Genomic DNA, 14,039 nt, shown 5'->3' with positions numbered 1-14,039 from the left:
GCTCTGGGGACTGAGGCGGCCCATGTGCAGGAGCTATGGCACCAACACCATTTCTGGCACCAACAAAGCCATCGGCACCAAGTAAGTCCTCACTTCTTCAACAGAACCTCTGCCCACTTCTACCCTCCTCTCTGGACTCTGGAAATTCCTCCCTCTCTCCGCTGAGAACAGCACCTCCCTTCCCCAGTGAGGAGGAGAAAGTAGAGGATGACGAGGGCTCCATTGTTCCCTCGACTACTGGACAAATTGCACTGGCTTATCCTCACTATATGCAAACTACCTCTGGCCCCCAGTTCTGACAGGGACGACCATGGATGCAGCCACATGTGTCACTCTATGGCACTCTGTACCTCAAAGCAGCACTCTGGAACCCCCATATTCACCCTTGTCATATAATTATGATATATTTTATACAAAGCATGCCATGTAAGATATCATATGAAAGGTCATGATCTGCTGAAACCCACTGTTCTGTCCAAATATGTAGATCGTTAATGTGTATGAAGTTATGAGATTTTGCTGTATGGCTGTTACTGAAATATGTTGTAAGTTTGAGAGTCTCTACTGCTAGGTGGTGATCAACTCCCAGGAGGGTGTTAAGTGACCATTAGTCAGTAGGGGAGTTGTACTGTAAGAAGGCTGTAAGAGGGCTGCACAAGCATCACACAATGGGGATTGCTCAACTCTGACTCAGCAAAGCCCACCAGGACATGTCTGGGCTAGTGTTTTCCAGGCATATGGACTGAGGATATAAAATAGGGGACAGTGGCATCATGCCTTTGCCTTTCTCCTCCCCCACCTACACTGTGAGCAATAAGAACACTGGGAAGACAAAGACTTGAACTGAGGAGACTGGTCCCAGGTTTAAAGGGGAAGCCTGTGTATTAAAAAATTAACATCTAGTAGGGTGAGAGAACTGCTTGATCCAAATACTGCCTAGTCTAATAAGGTTTAAGATTTAGACTGTGAGCTTGCCTTTTATTTTCTTTGGTAACTATCTCTGACCTTTTGTGCTTTCCACTTATAATCACTAAAATCTATCTTTCTGTGGTTAATAAATCTGTTTAATATTTTACCTAAAACAGTGTATTTTGGTTGAAATGCTTGGGAAATCTCAACTCAGTTTACAAAGGCTAGTGTGTGTCCTCTCCACATCAAGGGAGGGGTGAAGTGGGTAATAAACTTATACTGGTCAGGCGCCTGATGAGGGCAAGATGGTATATTCCACAGTGCAAGGCTGAGGGCTTGGGAGATTTGCTGGTGCCTTTCTCTGTGTGATTCATGAGTGGCTCAGGGAGAATTCATGCAATTTAGCTGGGTGTGGGGCTCCACATAGAATCATAGAATATCGGGGTTGGAAGGGACCTCAGGAGGTCATCTAGTCCAACCTCCTGCTCAAAGCAGGACCAATTCCCAACTAAATCATCCCAGCCAGGGCTTTGTCAAGCCGGGCCTTAAAAACCTCCAAGGAAGGAGACTCCACCACCTCCCTAGGTAACGCATTCCAGTGCCACACCTGCTGTTGTACTGAGTGATAACAGCACCCGGAGGGGTTTGCTGCTTTTCACTAGAAAAGTATTGTAAGAGACAGCCCAGGCTAGAGAATTAAGGGGGCACAGTAGTACCCCAGTTCCAGGTTGTTTATTCATAGGTGATCCTATCACACACTTCCACCAAACTAGTCATATTGGGACCCTTGGGCTATGTACAGGGCACAATTCGGGAATTTGGTCCCAGAGAGCAAAGCCAGAGACCTACACTTCTCCCTTCTCCATCAGTCTCTTGCCCTCAGGAAGTCAAACTGCCACTGGTACCCACTGAGGAGGAAAAACAGGAGGAAGGGCAGGAAGAGGAGGCTTTCCCAACTTTACATTTTTCCTCCTCCTCCTCACCTGACGAGGTGATTATGCCTCTGTTGTGAGATGCTACTGGTGTGGTGCTTCTGCTTTCTCCTGTTGATATCACTCGGCTGCGTGCGTGTGTTCCCTCTGTGTGCTGCCCCAGCTCTGCAGATAGCTGGCACAGCAAACCCGACGAGAATCCCCAATGACCACAGAGTCTAGTAAGGTACAAAGGCACCTCGGCCAGGTTTATTGCGACCCTGACACAATTTCAGTTCCCCGTAGATTACTTAGTCTACCGGGCATACTGCTAGAAAGTGCCGCTCGGCAATGGACTCAGCTCAGTGGCGGGACTTTCCACTGCCCCCTCGGCTGGACAAGGACACCACCCCAGGGGATACATTCTTATACACAGGTACAAACAAGTTACACATCACTCCTGACGTATTGAGGTGCAACCCCTCTACGTAGTAAGGTGCCGCCTCGCACCTTGTACCTGTTGGTTCGATCAAAACAACTCTATCCATCATTTTACCCTTTTGCCCCGTCATTGGGATGGGTCGGCCTGTTCCATGTTATCTGTGGAATGTTCCAGTATAGTGTATCTTGGTACCATGTTTATACTTTAACTATGCAAGATGAATATATATTTATGCAACATCAGCCCTTTCCTTGCCAGCTTCTGTGAGCAGGGCCTGCCTTTTGCTCACAGCTTAACTTTGCTTTATATTAGCAAAGTCTTGACCATTACTTTAGTTTGGTTCAGGCCTCAGGCCTCATACTGGGCATTCATTAGGGCCTTCACTTACTACAGCCTCCACCCCCTGCATCTGCCGACAACTTCAGGCACTTTCAAGATCTATTCCATAGGATGGCAGACTCCCTATAGATTCTATTGGAGGAAGGCAAAGACCAGCAGCATAAACTGCTGAATATCTTCCACATATCCTCTTTCTCAAAGATCACACTATCTATCAATGAGGCTCTTCTCAACCCCGTCAAAGTTCTGTGGCAGACCGTGGCTTCCATCTCTCTGACCTGCAAACATGCTGACAAAAAATATTATAGTCTGGAGAAGGATCCTGAATTTTTATTTTCGTATCCCATCCTGCTTCTTTGGTGGTCAATGTGGTGCAGAAGAGAAGCCGTCAATATCAATCTCTATATGGTCATCCAGGCAGAGATTGGAAACGCCTGGACCTATTTGGATACAAGACATATTCTTCAGCCATGCTCCAATTTAGGATTTCAAATTATGAAGTATAATTATCTGAACTACTCCAAATTGGAGGCACTCTGCCATGACTTATCAGTAGAGGACTTACCATTCGAAGGTCAGAAACTATTCTCGGAGCATACAGAAAACTCTCTGCACTCCCTTAAAGATTCCCCAGCTATACTTCATTCTCTCAGGATATACACGCCAGCACCAAAGAGACGTTCGGCGAAGTACCAACTCCCCCCGGAATCCCAAATTCAACAATACATCCCTCAACGGCACTACAATACACAAGGCTGAGTCAGAAGAAGTCCGCTGGTAGGTGTCCCATCCTAGACCTTCAGAATCTAAAAAACAGGGGGGCTGGTTCTTGGCCCTTGACTTCCAAAATGCATACTTTCATATTTCCATACATCCTGTTCACAGACAATTCCTCCAGTTAGTCATGGGCACTGACAACTACAAAGTACTACACTTTGGACAATTCACTGTGCCTCGGGTGTTCTCCAAGGTCCTCACGGTAGTCACGGCCTACCAAAGGAAACAAGGAATCATCATTTTCCCATACTTGCACTATTGTCTCCTCAAGGCCCCATCCAAAATCAATGCTCTCCGAGCCGTCTGTGTAACAGTGGATCTGTTCACAAAGCTAGACCTCCTTGTGAACCTAGAAAACTCCACTCTAACGCCAGTACAACAGCTGGAATTCATCGGAGTATAGTTGGATGCCATACAAGCCAGAGCCATCCTACAACCTCAGATTCTCACTTTAATGGGTCTGATATCCGCCGCTCGGGTCTGCCCTCCAGATCTCTGCATGAACGTGCTTCCAGGCCACATGGCAGCAGCCACGTTTGTGGTCAGGCACGCAAGACTGCACATGCAATGTCTTCAAGCATGGCTCCGTACTATATACCTCCCCCACAAGCACAGCATTCACAAACTTTTATCCATGCCGAGGCGAGTCAAGGACTCACTGCTGTATGGACACAGCCCAGCTACGTTTGTGTTAGAGTTCCTTTCCTACAATCATCACCAACTATGTTCCTAACCACCGATGCCTCCCTAGTCAGTTGGGGGAGCGCATATACATGAACACACAGTGCAGGGCAGATGGTCGTCCACTGACTCCATCTTACACATCAACCTCCTAGAACTATGAGCAGTCCGCAATGCCTGCCAACATTTCCTACCTCTTTTCAAACATCATACCATCAGAGAGATGATGGACAATCTTGCCTGCATGTATTACATCAATGGGGTGGGTGAACAGAGGTCCCACTCTTTATGCTTGTAGGCGATCAAACTGTGGAACTGGTGTATCCAAAATGACATCTCCATTTTAGCCACGTACCTCCCAGGGCACCAGAACACCACTGTGGATGCACTGAGCAGGATGTTCTCATACAATCATGAGTGAGAGCTGGCTTTGCGAGCACTTCAACCCATATTCAACCGATGGGGCTATCCCACCATATATCTCTTTGCCACTCAACACAATGCCCATTGCACTTAATTCTGTTCCAGGGTGGGACTGGGGCACAAATCGCTGGGGGATGTGTTCCTCAAAACCTGGGATGCACCACTCCCTTAGGTCTTCCCTCCTTTTTCCCTCCTATTTGAGCACTTTGCAAAATATAGGCGGACCGACCTCCTGTCATACTAATAGCTCCAACATGGCCATAATAGGTCTGTTACATTTACCTTCTACGCATGATGGTATGCCGACCGATCTCTCTCCACCTAATACCGTGGCTCCTTTCACAGGACGCATCTCCATCCCAATCCATAGATGTCCACCTCAAATCCTGGCTCCTCTATGGTCCCAGGATCCGGAAATAACCCGCTCAGATGCAGTCAAACTTTTGAATAACAGGTGTGAGATGACCAGATGAACGTGCATTCACAAATGAACTAGATTTCACTGCTGGAGTGCCTCACACCGGGTTGATGCAGCACACACTCTGTTGCCCCTTATTTTTGCCTACATTCTCCACCTTAAATAGTCAGGATTGGCCAATAGCTCTATTAGGGTACACTTGGTGGCAATCACTACCCGTCACTCCCCTATTTACATCCACTCTGTCTTCAGACACCTGCTCACAAAGCGCTTCTTGAGGTGTATTCAAAATCTCTATCCCCATATATGAGACCCAATCCCAGCGTGTGACCCCAGCCTAGTCCTACGTTCCCTGAAAGCCCCCGTTTGAATCAGTGGCAACTTGTTCTTACAAACACCTATCAATGAACACAGTCTTTCTTGTCGCCAGTCACCTCTGCTAGACAGGTGAGCAAAATCATGGCCCTCATGGCATATCCACCATACACAGTGTTTTCATCTCAGTCAACCGATACAGCTCCCTTGCTTTGTCCTGAAGCCTCACGGTAATCAACAGGAGGTGGCTCTACACATCCTAGATGGGAGGCGCACAGTAGTCATCTACTTGGATAGGACTAACCCCTTCCAGAAATTGCCATGATTATTCCTCTCCACCACTGAAAGATCAGAGGCACAGCTATATCTAAACAATGCTTCTCTAAATGGATCTCCCGGTGTATACTGTGACAAAGTTCCTCCTCTATCTTGGTGGGTCCTGCGCTTATTGGTGGATTTTCTTGCCACAGAGATTCACCATGTGGGTTGGGGAACAGCCCAGAGACCTTCCCCTCTGGAAGAACCCACAGTCCAGGTCAATTGGGAGGTTTGGGGGGAACCCAGGCCCACCCTCTACTCTGGGTTCCAGCCCAGGACCCTGTGGACTGCAGCTGTCTATAGTGCCTCCTGTAACAGCTGCATGACAGCTACAACTCCCTGGGCTACTTCCCCATGGCCTCCTCCAAACACCTTCCTTATTCTCACCACAGGACCTTCCTCCTGGTGTCTGATAACGCTTGTGCTCCTCAGTCCTCCAGCAGCACACCCTCTCACTCTCAGCTCCTTGTGCCTCTTGCTCCCAGCTCCTCACACTCGCACCACATACTGAAGTGAGCTCCTTTTAAAACCCAGGTGCCTTGATTAGCCTGCCTTAATTGATTCTAGCAGCTTCTTCTTAATTGGCTCCAGGTGTCCTAATTAGCCTGCCTGCCTTAACTGGTTCTAGCAGGTTCCTGATTACTCTAGTGCAGCCCCTGCTCTGGTCACTCAGGGAACAGCAAACTACTCATCCAAATACCAGTATATTTGCCCTCTACCAGACTCCTGTACCCCACTGGTCTGGGTCTGTCACAATACGTTTATCTTACGAACTCCATGATAGACAAATTCCTTCTTCAATCAGAACACATTCCACACGTTTGTTATCTCCCTCGATTGCCATTCTTAATAATGTCCCCACTGATGACATTTATAAGGCTGCCACATTTTGACCTGGCACTATGCTATTAGGCATGATGCCTCAATGGACACTCTCCTTAGAGATGCTGTCCTCTCCTCAGCAGTACATGTTGCTTCAAAGAAACAGCCTTCCAACAAGGGGCACTACTTTCTAGTCACCTCCAGTGGAGCACCCATAGGGACATCACTCAAAGAAGAAGTTGTTACTCACCCTGTGCAGTAACTGAGGTTCTTCGAGATGTGTGTCTTATGGGTGCTCTACTACCTGCCCTCCTCACCTCTGCTTTGGAGCCAAAAACAAACTCTGTGGCAGAGAAGGAACTGGGGGCGATCGGACTGCACAGCACTATATATACATCCTGCACACAGCAGGAGAGAGGGAAAGGGCACATGTGCGGTCCGATGGGCACTGCTGGCGAAGATCTCTGATCCCAGGTACAGGGGGTGCTGTCACACCTACAGTGGAGCACCCATAGGGACACACATCTCGAAGAACCTCAGTTACTGCACAGGGCGAGTAACCCTTTTGCATGGGGGCATTAGGCTCCCCTGCTTTCTTCCCTCCCCTATGCAACTGAGAGTCAATGCACAGGATGAGTAATATCAAGAAAGACCTCTAGGCAAGTGGGGCTTTCAATGCAAGCTAGCTCATCTTTTACATCCTCACTGAGTCTCCACCAGAATTGGTATAGTTGGGCTGCTCCATTCCATTTGACATCAGCCGCAAGCCATTGGAAATGTGCAGTATAGGAGATGACCAGCCCTTTCCCTTGGTTAAGCTTCCAGAGGGCAGCCTCTGTGGAGCAGATCCAATGTGGGTCCTCAAAAAAGGTCGAGAAGGCTTTCTGGAAGGCATCACAGTTTGAGAGCACTAGGCTGTTCTGCTCCAATGGGGATGTCCAAGCAAGCATTTTGCTGGTAAGAAGGCTGACTACTAGCCGCACCTTTGTTTGGTCTGTGGAGTATGTACTGGGACAGAGCAGGAGGAGCAGCCGCATTGGTTCAGCAACCCCCAGAATTTCCGGCAGTCCCCACCAAGCCATTCGGGCAGTGGCACTGTGGGAGCCGATTCAGGCCCATAGCGTAGCTGCTTCTCCCTGTGAGTGTGCTAGCTGGTCACATAGGCTCTGTGCTTCGGCAGTGAGCTACCTCACTTGGGCCTGTAGCATTAGGTTTTCTGCGTGCAGGCAGATGACTTGGTCCTGCAAGTCCCAGGCCCTCAGGGGGCTGTGGTCGGAGGGCAGCCTGCCCCTTCCATCATTACCAAGTTGCAGTCGAGATGAGAAGCGGAGTCAGGCTCAATCTGGGTCAGGATACCAAGAAGTCAGGGTCAGGCACCAGGTTACAGACAACTGGCAAGTAGCGGAGTTGGAAATGAACCAGGATCAGAAGCCAGACTCTACGATCCACAGCAAGGCAACGTCTGGAGCGGAAGCATGTAGGCTGTTTGTGGCATTTCTCAGACAGCTCCCCGTGATGGCTTCTTGGTTTATATACCAGCAAGAGCCAATCAGAGGGATGCAGGAGGCTGCCACTCAAGCCCTGCGGGAAGGTACTTCCTGCAGTGTCTAGCTAGGGTTCTCCAGCAGAAACCCTGCCTAAGCTTCCAATGGTGATGCGGAAGTGTCAGCAGCCCAGAAACCCCACGGTCCCAGGTTCTGATAGGTGGCTGCATTTCAATGGTGTGTGAAGTAGTGTACAGTTTGCAAAGGCCAGTGAGATGAAAAGGCTATAAAATAGTATATAATAAATTACTATACTTTTGACTGAATTAATGTTAATGAAATACCTAAATTACACATTCTGTTCTATAGTAACAGTGGTCTTTTTTCTCTATTCACATTTTCTCACATGAACAATTTACAAAAGACCAACTAAACATTAGGAGAGAGATATCATAGAGGAGCATTTGTTAACAGATTCTGAAGAACCCTGGTTTATTTAATTTATTTATTGTTTTTCAGTATTTTAATGGCTATTGTTATTTTTAAGCAGATTTAAAGAATAACCTTCAACAATGACCATGGAAGAGTCCTTTGGGCACGTCACGGCCCATGATGTCACCTCTTTTCCAGAAAGAGTTCAGAATATTCTGCCCTCATTAGTGGAGCATTATTGGCTGCATTATTAATATCAGTCAAATGCCTCATTCCAGTTTAAGAGCCATGTTCTGTGGCTGTAATCGGTACTCAGATAGAAAGCTCTGAAAACAAAAGGGTGTGGGACAGCTGATAGAGTTATTTGCAAATCAGTACTCAGAATGCTTTGTCAGCTCACAGCACTGTGGTGCTGATGGCTGAAGTGTAGGTTCTAAACTTATAATGAAATCCCACCACAGGTCATCCACAGAGATCTTCAGCACCAAAATTACCAGCCCCATTTGAGTGAAATGCCAGCTATTAGAGGGAGATATAATCACACACCTACATTCCATGTGTTTTACACAGGCACATACTGAAAGGCCTGGACGCACCTGGTAGACATCCAAATTTCTCTTCTGTGTGTTTTTGTGGGACGTTGTGTTGTGCATGATTAGAACAACATAAAGACAACATCAGGGTTCCCTTTCCCTGCCATTCTCAAGTGAGGGTTTTAAGATATGGGGGAATCAAGGGCACTGATGGTCTGCTTAAAACGAACAGTTTAAATGCATTCAAGATTTACCTCCCTAGGATGAGAGGTGGGATCCCAGTGCAGCTAAAGAAGCTAGCATATTCTTTTGATTTTCATCATTTGTTATCAAGTCAGCCAGAAGGACTCAGATACCACCATGATGATGGAGGAAGTAGGTATGTGAGATAAGATAGATAAGATAGGAGCAGTACAGTGTGCACTGTCTACCAGCTAGTACTTAAACATTCTAAAATTCTCCCAAGAAATTGGTCTGAAAAGCTGGAGTGCAGCCCCAAAACTTTATCGTGTGGCTCATAAATGGCCTTCATCTTTAATACAGACCTATGGTTCCTGAGAGGCTACAGGTCCCATCATGCAATGTTCCTTCCTGATTCAGAGCATTATATGCCAGAACCTGTAATCTCTTATAGGAAGCACTTCTGTATTTAAGATGAAGGGAGCTATACATTGCCCCATTTTATTTTGGGTGGCCCTCTAGTCTAACAGACTTGTTCATCCAGTGTTATTTATTTTGCAGATGCGAGTACTTGTAAGAAGTGCACCAAGGATTTCTGGTCCAACGAAAACCACACATCCTGCATCCCCAAGCAGATAGAGTTCCTGTCCTGGACAGAGCCCTTTGGAATAGCTCTTACTCTCTTTGCTGTGCTGGGAATTTTCCTGACCTCTTTTGTTCTTGGGGTCTTCACCAAATTCCGCAATACACCCATTGTCAAGGCCACAAACCGCGAGTTGTCCTACCTCCTCCTGTTTTCCCTGCTGTGCTGTTTCTCCAGCTCACTATTCTTCATTGGCCAGCCTCAGGATTGGACTTGCCGTTTACGGCAGCCAGCCTTTGGTATCAGCTTTGTCCTCTGCATCTCCTGCATCCTGGTAAAGACCAATCGCGTCCTGCTGGTTTTTGAAGCCAAGATCCCTACAAGCCTCCATCGCAAATGGTGGGGCCTCAACCTGCAGTTCCTTCTGGTCTTCTTGTGTACTTTTGTGCAGATCATCATCTGTGTGATCTGGCTCTACACAGCTCCCCCTTCCAGCTACCGGAACCATGAGTTGGAGGATGAGATCATCTTCCTCACCTGCCATGAGGGCTCCCTGATGGCTCTGGGCTTCCTGATTGGTTACACCTGCCTCCTGGCTGCCATCTGCTTCTTCTTCGCTTTCAAATCTCGGAAGCTGCCAGAGAACTTCAACGAGGCCAAGTTCATCACCTTCAGCATGCTGATCTTCTTCATTGTCTGGATCTCCTTCATACCTGCCTATGCCAGTACCTATGGCAAGTTTGTCTCAGCAGTGGAGGTGATTGCCATCCTGGCTGCCAGCTTTGGGCAGTTGGCCTGCATCTTCTTCAACAAAGTCTACATCATCCTCTTTAAGCCTTCCCGCAACACCATCGAGGAAGTGCGCTGCAGTACAGCTGCACATGCCTTCAAAGTAGCAGCCAGGGCCACACTGAGACGTAGCAACGTGTCACGTAAGAGGTCTAACAGTTTAGGTGGTTCCACGGGCTCTACCCCATCATCCTCCATGAGTAGCAAGAGCAACCATGAAGACCCCTGTCCTCTGCCTACCTCCACGGAGCGGCAGCAGCAGAAGCGTGGATGCAAGCAAAAAGTCAGCTTTGGCAGTGGGACTGTCACCCTGTCATTGAGCTTTGAGGAGCCCCAGAAGAACTCTGTGGCCAACAAGAATGCCAAGCACAGGAACTCCCTAGAAGTCCAAAACAGTGATGACAGCCTGATGCGGCACAAGGCCCTGCTTCCCCTACAGAACAGCGAACCCCTAGGTGTAGAGCCTGGCTTCCAGGCACCTTCAAGACAAGAGTCAAGCTTACAGGAGTCAGGAGTGGGAGAAACCAAACAAGAGGTGTAAATCCCAGAAGAGCCTCCTCTGCCGTCAGCAAATTCCCAGAATTTTATAGGTAGTGGAGGTGGCTCCGTCACAGAGAACACAATACATTTTTAACAAACAAAAATGATAAAATCCACCACAGTTCTCCAGAGAAACCAGCTCACCTGCTTTCTTCTTTGGGAAAGACACCAAGGACAGATCTGAGATGTAGCCACCACACCTTATTGTTAGTACAAGCAAAGAGACCCTCACCTCCAAAGGACACACAGGAGGACAGACTATCAGAAGTCTACATCTAGGAACCCTTGTACTGACATTGTGTTTGTTTTAAAGAAATCGGGATCAGGACATCTTGAAAGGACAAGTGAAAATTTTCTCCAGATGGGTTTTAGTAAAACTGTGCCTACTGCCTTGCCATTGTCGATCTTGCCTGCCAGACTGCAGCTCAGCTGGCTGTAGGCATTTAGGCAATTTCATTTTACTCTGCTTTTACATTGATGTATAATACCCCTCTTCCCCATTGTGTATAATAGTCCCTCTGTATCCTACATGTGAGATCTCTAACCATGTTAGACCAAGGAAAGGACTCAGCTTTACTAAAACAGGACTTCCAGTTTGACCTGGGGAAAGGGGTCCTTTAAAAATAAAACAAATACATAAATATTCTGAATGCTTTGTACACCAACAGTCGGAACATGTAAAGTATTTAAAATGACAGACGGTGCTCCCTGCTATTTATATAAGATGTTCCAACCCCTGCTTCCTGTTGCTGCCAGTGTGAGCAGTAGTGAATGCTGGACAATATTCTTCATAGACATCAGTGCATTAGATCGAGTTACTAGTGGCCTGTTGGTTTGTTCCCATTGACATGTTGTCACCCCCAGGCTGCCTATTTTGGTGGAGAGGGAGGACAGTTTGCCACAAGGGAGAATGTTGAGAGAGCTCAATGAGATGTATCAATGAGTGATTATGTTCCTAGTAGTTATATGGTTAATGAAGTGTCACACACACACACGTCAAGATGGGGAAACTGTCCCCAAAAAGTGGGTATGTTTGGGTGTAGCCAAAGGAAAGATGAGTATTAGAGAGGCACACATAGACAGGTGGCTGGGTGCAGTATGGGGAAATGCATATGAGCAGCCAGATGTTTTGGGTTTTGTGTCATGCACAGAGGTAAGGGTCAGCTGAATATTTTGGAGCAGCCAAGCTTGGGGGGAGGGGAGGGGTTATAGGGTAGGTGAGCCAGAGCAAGCGTTTCAGTCCTGGTCCATCTTGAAGAGGTATATGGTACAGGACACATCTTTATCTGAACGAGAAGCTTTAAGGGTTGAGAGGGGAGCAGAAGAGATCTTTAAAGACACTCTCTTCAGTGGCCTTCTCAAGGTTGACCCAAGTGCCTCCAATTTTTGATAAGATGTGCCCACTCCTCTCTCACCCACTTTGAGGATGTTTTAAATCAGGGGTTGGCAACCTTTCAGAAGTGGTGTACCCAGTCTTCATTTATTCACTCTAATTTAAGGTTTCATGTGCCAGTAATACATTTTAACATTTTTAGGTCTCTTTCTCTAAGTCTATAATATATAACTAAACTATTGTTGCATGTAAAGTAAATAAGGTTTTTAAAATATTTAAGAAGCTTCATTTAAAATTAAATTAAAATGCAGAGCCTCCCGAACCAATGGCTAGGACCTGGGCAGTGTGAGTGCCACTGAAAATCAGCTCGTGTGCCGCCTTCGGCACGCATGCCATAGGTTGCCTACCCCTGTTTTAAATGAACTCACTGATGTGAAAATTTGGCATGTGGATGGATCAGAGAAATAATGCACCTGTATGGCCACACTTGAGACAATGGGGTACGTCAGGGATTCATTGCCACATAGATTCCAAGGCCATAAGGGACCACTGTGGTCATCTAGTCTGACTTCCTGCATAACACCATCCCTAGAACTTCCCCAAAATAGTTCCTAGAGCACGTCTGTTAGAAAAACATCCAATCTTGAGATAAAGTTAATTTAGCTCCCTCTGTGTAACAGTTATCAGCCTGTGTGAATCGATTATAATCTTCTCTCAAAATACTACCACATACTCTAGATCACTGCAGCAGAGTAGGTTGGCCTTAGACTTACCTTGAACAGAGACAAACAAAGGTCTGTGGAAACACCTTGGTTAAAACCTCATTATTCTTTTATTACTATTGTTGTTAGGTTGTCATTGGGTTTTTTTGGTCAGGGCAAGAAAATAAACCTTCTGGGTGATATTGCCATGTAAGGGCTTGTTTTACTATCTGCACCGTTAGCTGAGGAGGAATATTGTGGGAAACATAAGGGTAGTCTGAACTTGAAGAGACACTTTTTCAAGGTAGGGATTAATTAACCTTTTCATTGCTGTGTGTGCATACACCTGTGACAGGCAGAGTTTATGATTATATGTAGAAAAACAGCAGCAAATTAATTAAGTGACCAACATATTAAAATGACATTTGATCAAAACAATTAAACAGCAGGAAGAAAACTTAAAAATACACACTGTGGAATAATTTTTAAAAGTAGGCTCTGCCATTGAAGCCAAAGGTACTCAACACTTCTAAAAATCAGGCTGCATATATAGGTGCTTAAATATGGACTTAGGAGCCCAATTTCAGGCACCCAATTTTGAAAATCTTGGTCTCTGGCTTTAACTGAGTGAAAAGAAATGGACAGTAGATGGCAGGAGTAGCTAAAGAATAAGACAAGTGGGATTCTAGCCTAACCCTGAGAATAGTTTCCAAAAGACTTATGTCTTGGTTCAATAGATCATCTGCGAAATGGTAAACATAACTGAGACTCACCTGGCAGAATCACTTCTGCAGACTTTACAAATCACCAGAGTCACCAGCCAAGGCACAGGTGCATTCAATGAGTAAAATTAAAAGTATAAACAGGAAAACAAACACATATGTCCATGGCCACTGCACAGATGAGAGCTGGAAAGTAACTTATGGTTTCCTTCTGTCAATACTCATCATTTTACCTAGGCTGAAGAGAGTGGATCAGGGCTGGCCTTACCATGAGGTGAACTGACGCGGCTGCCTCAGGTGCCAAACTGTGCGGGGAGGAGGAACGCCATTAGGAACCAGAGTGTAGAAAATTGTGTCTGCTGCTGGTGCGTATGTATTCTCTATGCT

The 14,039-nt window shown here is 46.5% G+C and overlaps 1 protein-coding gene across 1 annotated transcript in view; it reads left to right on the top strand.

Annotated features, from left to right (window-relative positions):
* CASR (calcium sensing receptor) overlaps positions 1-12,401 on the top strand; it is a 167,026-nt gene extending 154,625 nt beyond the window's left edge. The window contains exon 7 of the mRNA XM_034787837.1: positions 9,546-12,401. Coding sequence (XP_034643728.1) covers positions 9,546-10,897 — 1,352 coding nt within the window. The 3' untranslated portion in view covers positions 10,898-12,401. The remainder of the gene's footprint in view (positions 1-9,545) is intronic.
* Positions 12,402-14,039: the final 1,638 nt, after the last annotated feature.

This window comes from Trachemys scripta, chromosome 1, assembly GCF_013100865.1.
Source record: "Trachemys scripta elegans isolate TJP31775 chromosome 1, CAS_Tse_1.0, whole genome shotgun sequence".
Lineage (NCBI taxonomy): Eukaryota > Metazoa > Chordata > Testudines > Emydidae > Trachemys > Trachemys scripta.
The sequence above is the reverse complement of the archived record's forward strand: the minus strand, read 5'-3'. Positions and strand labels throughout refer to the sequence as shown.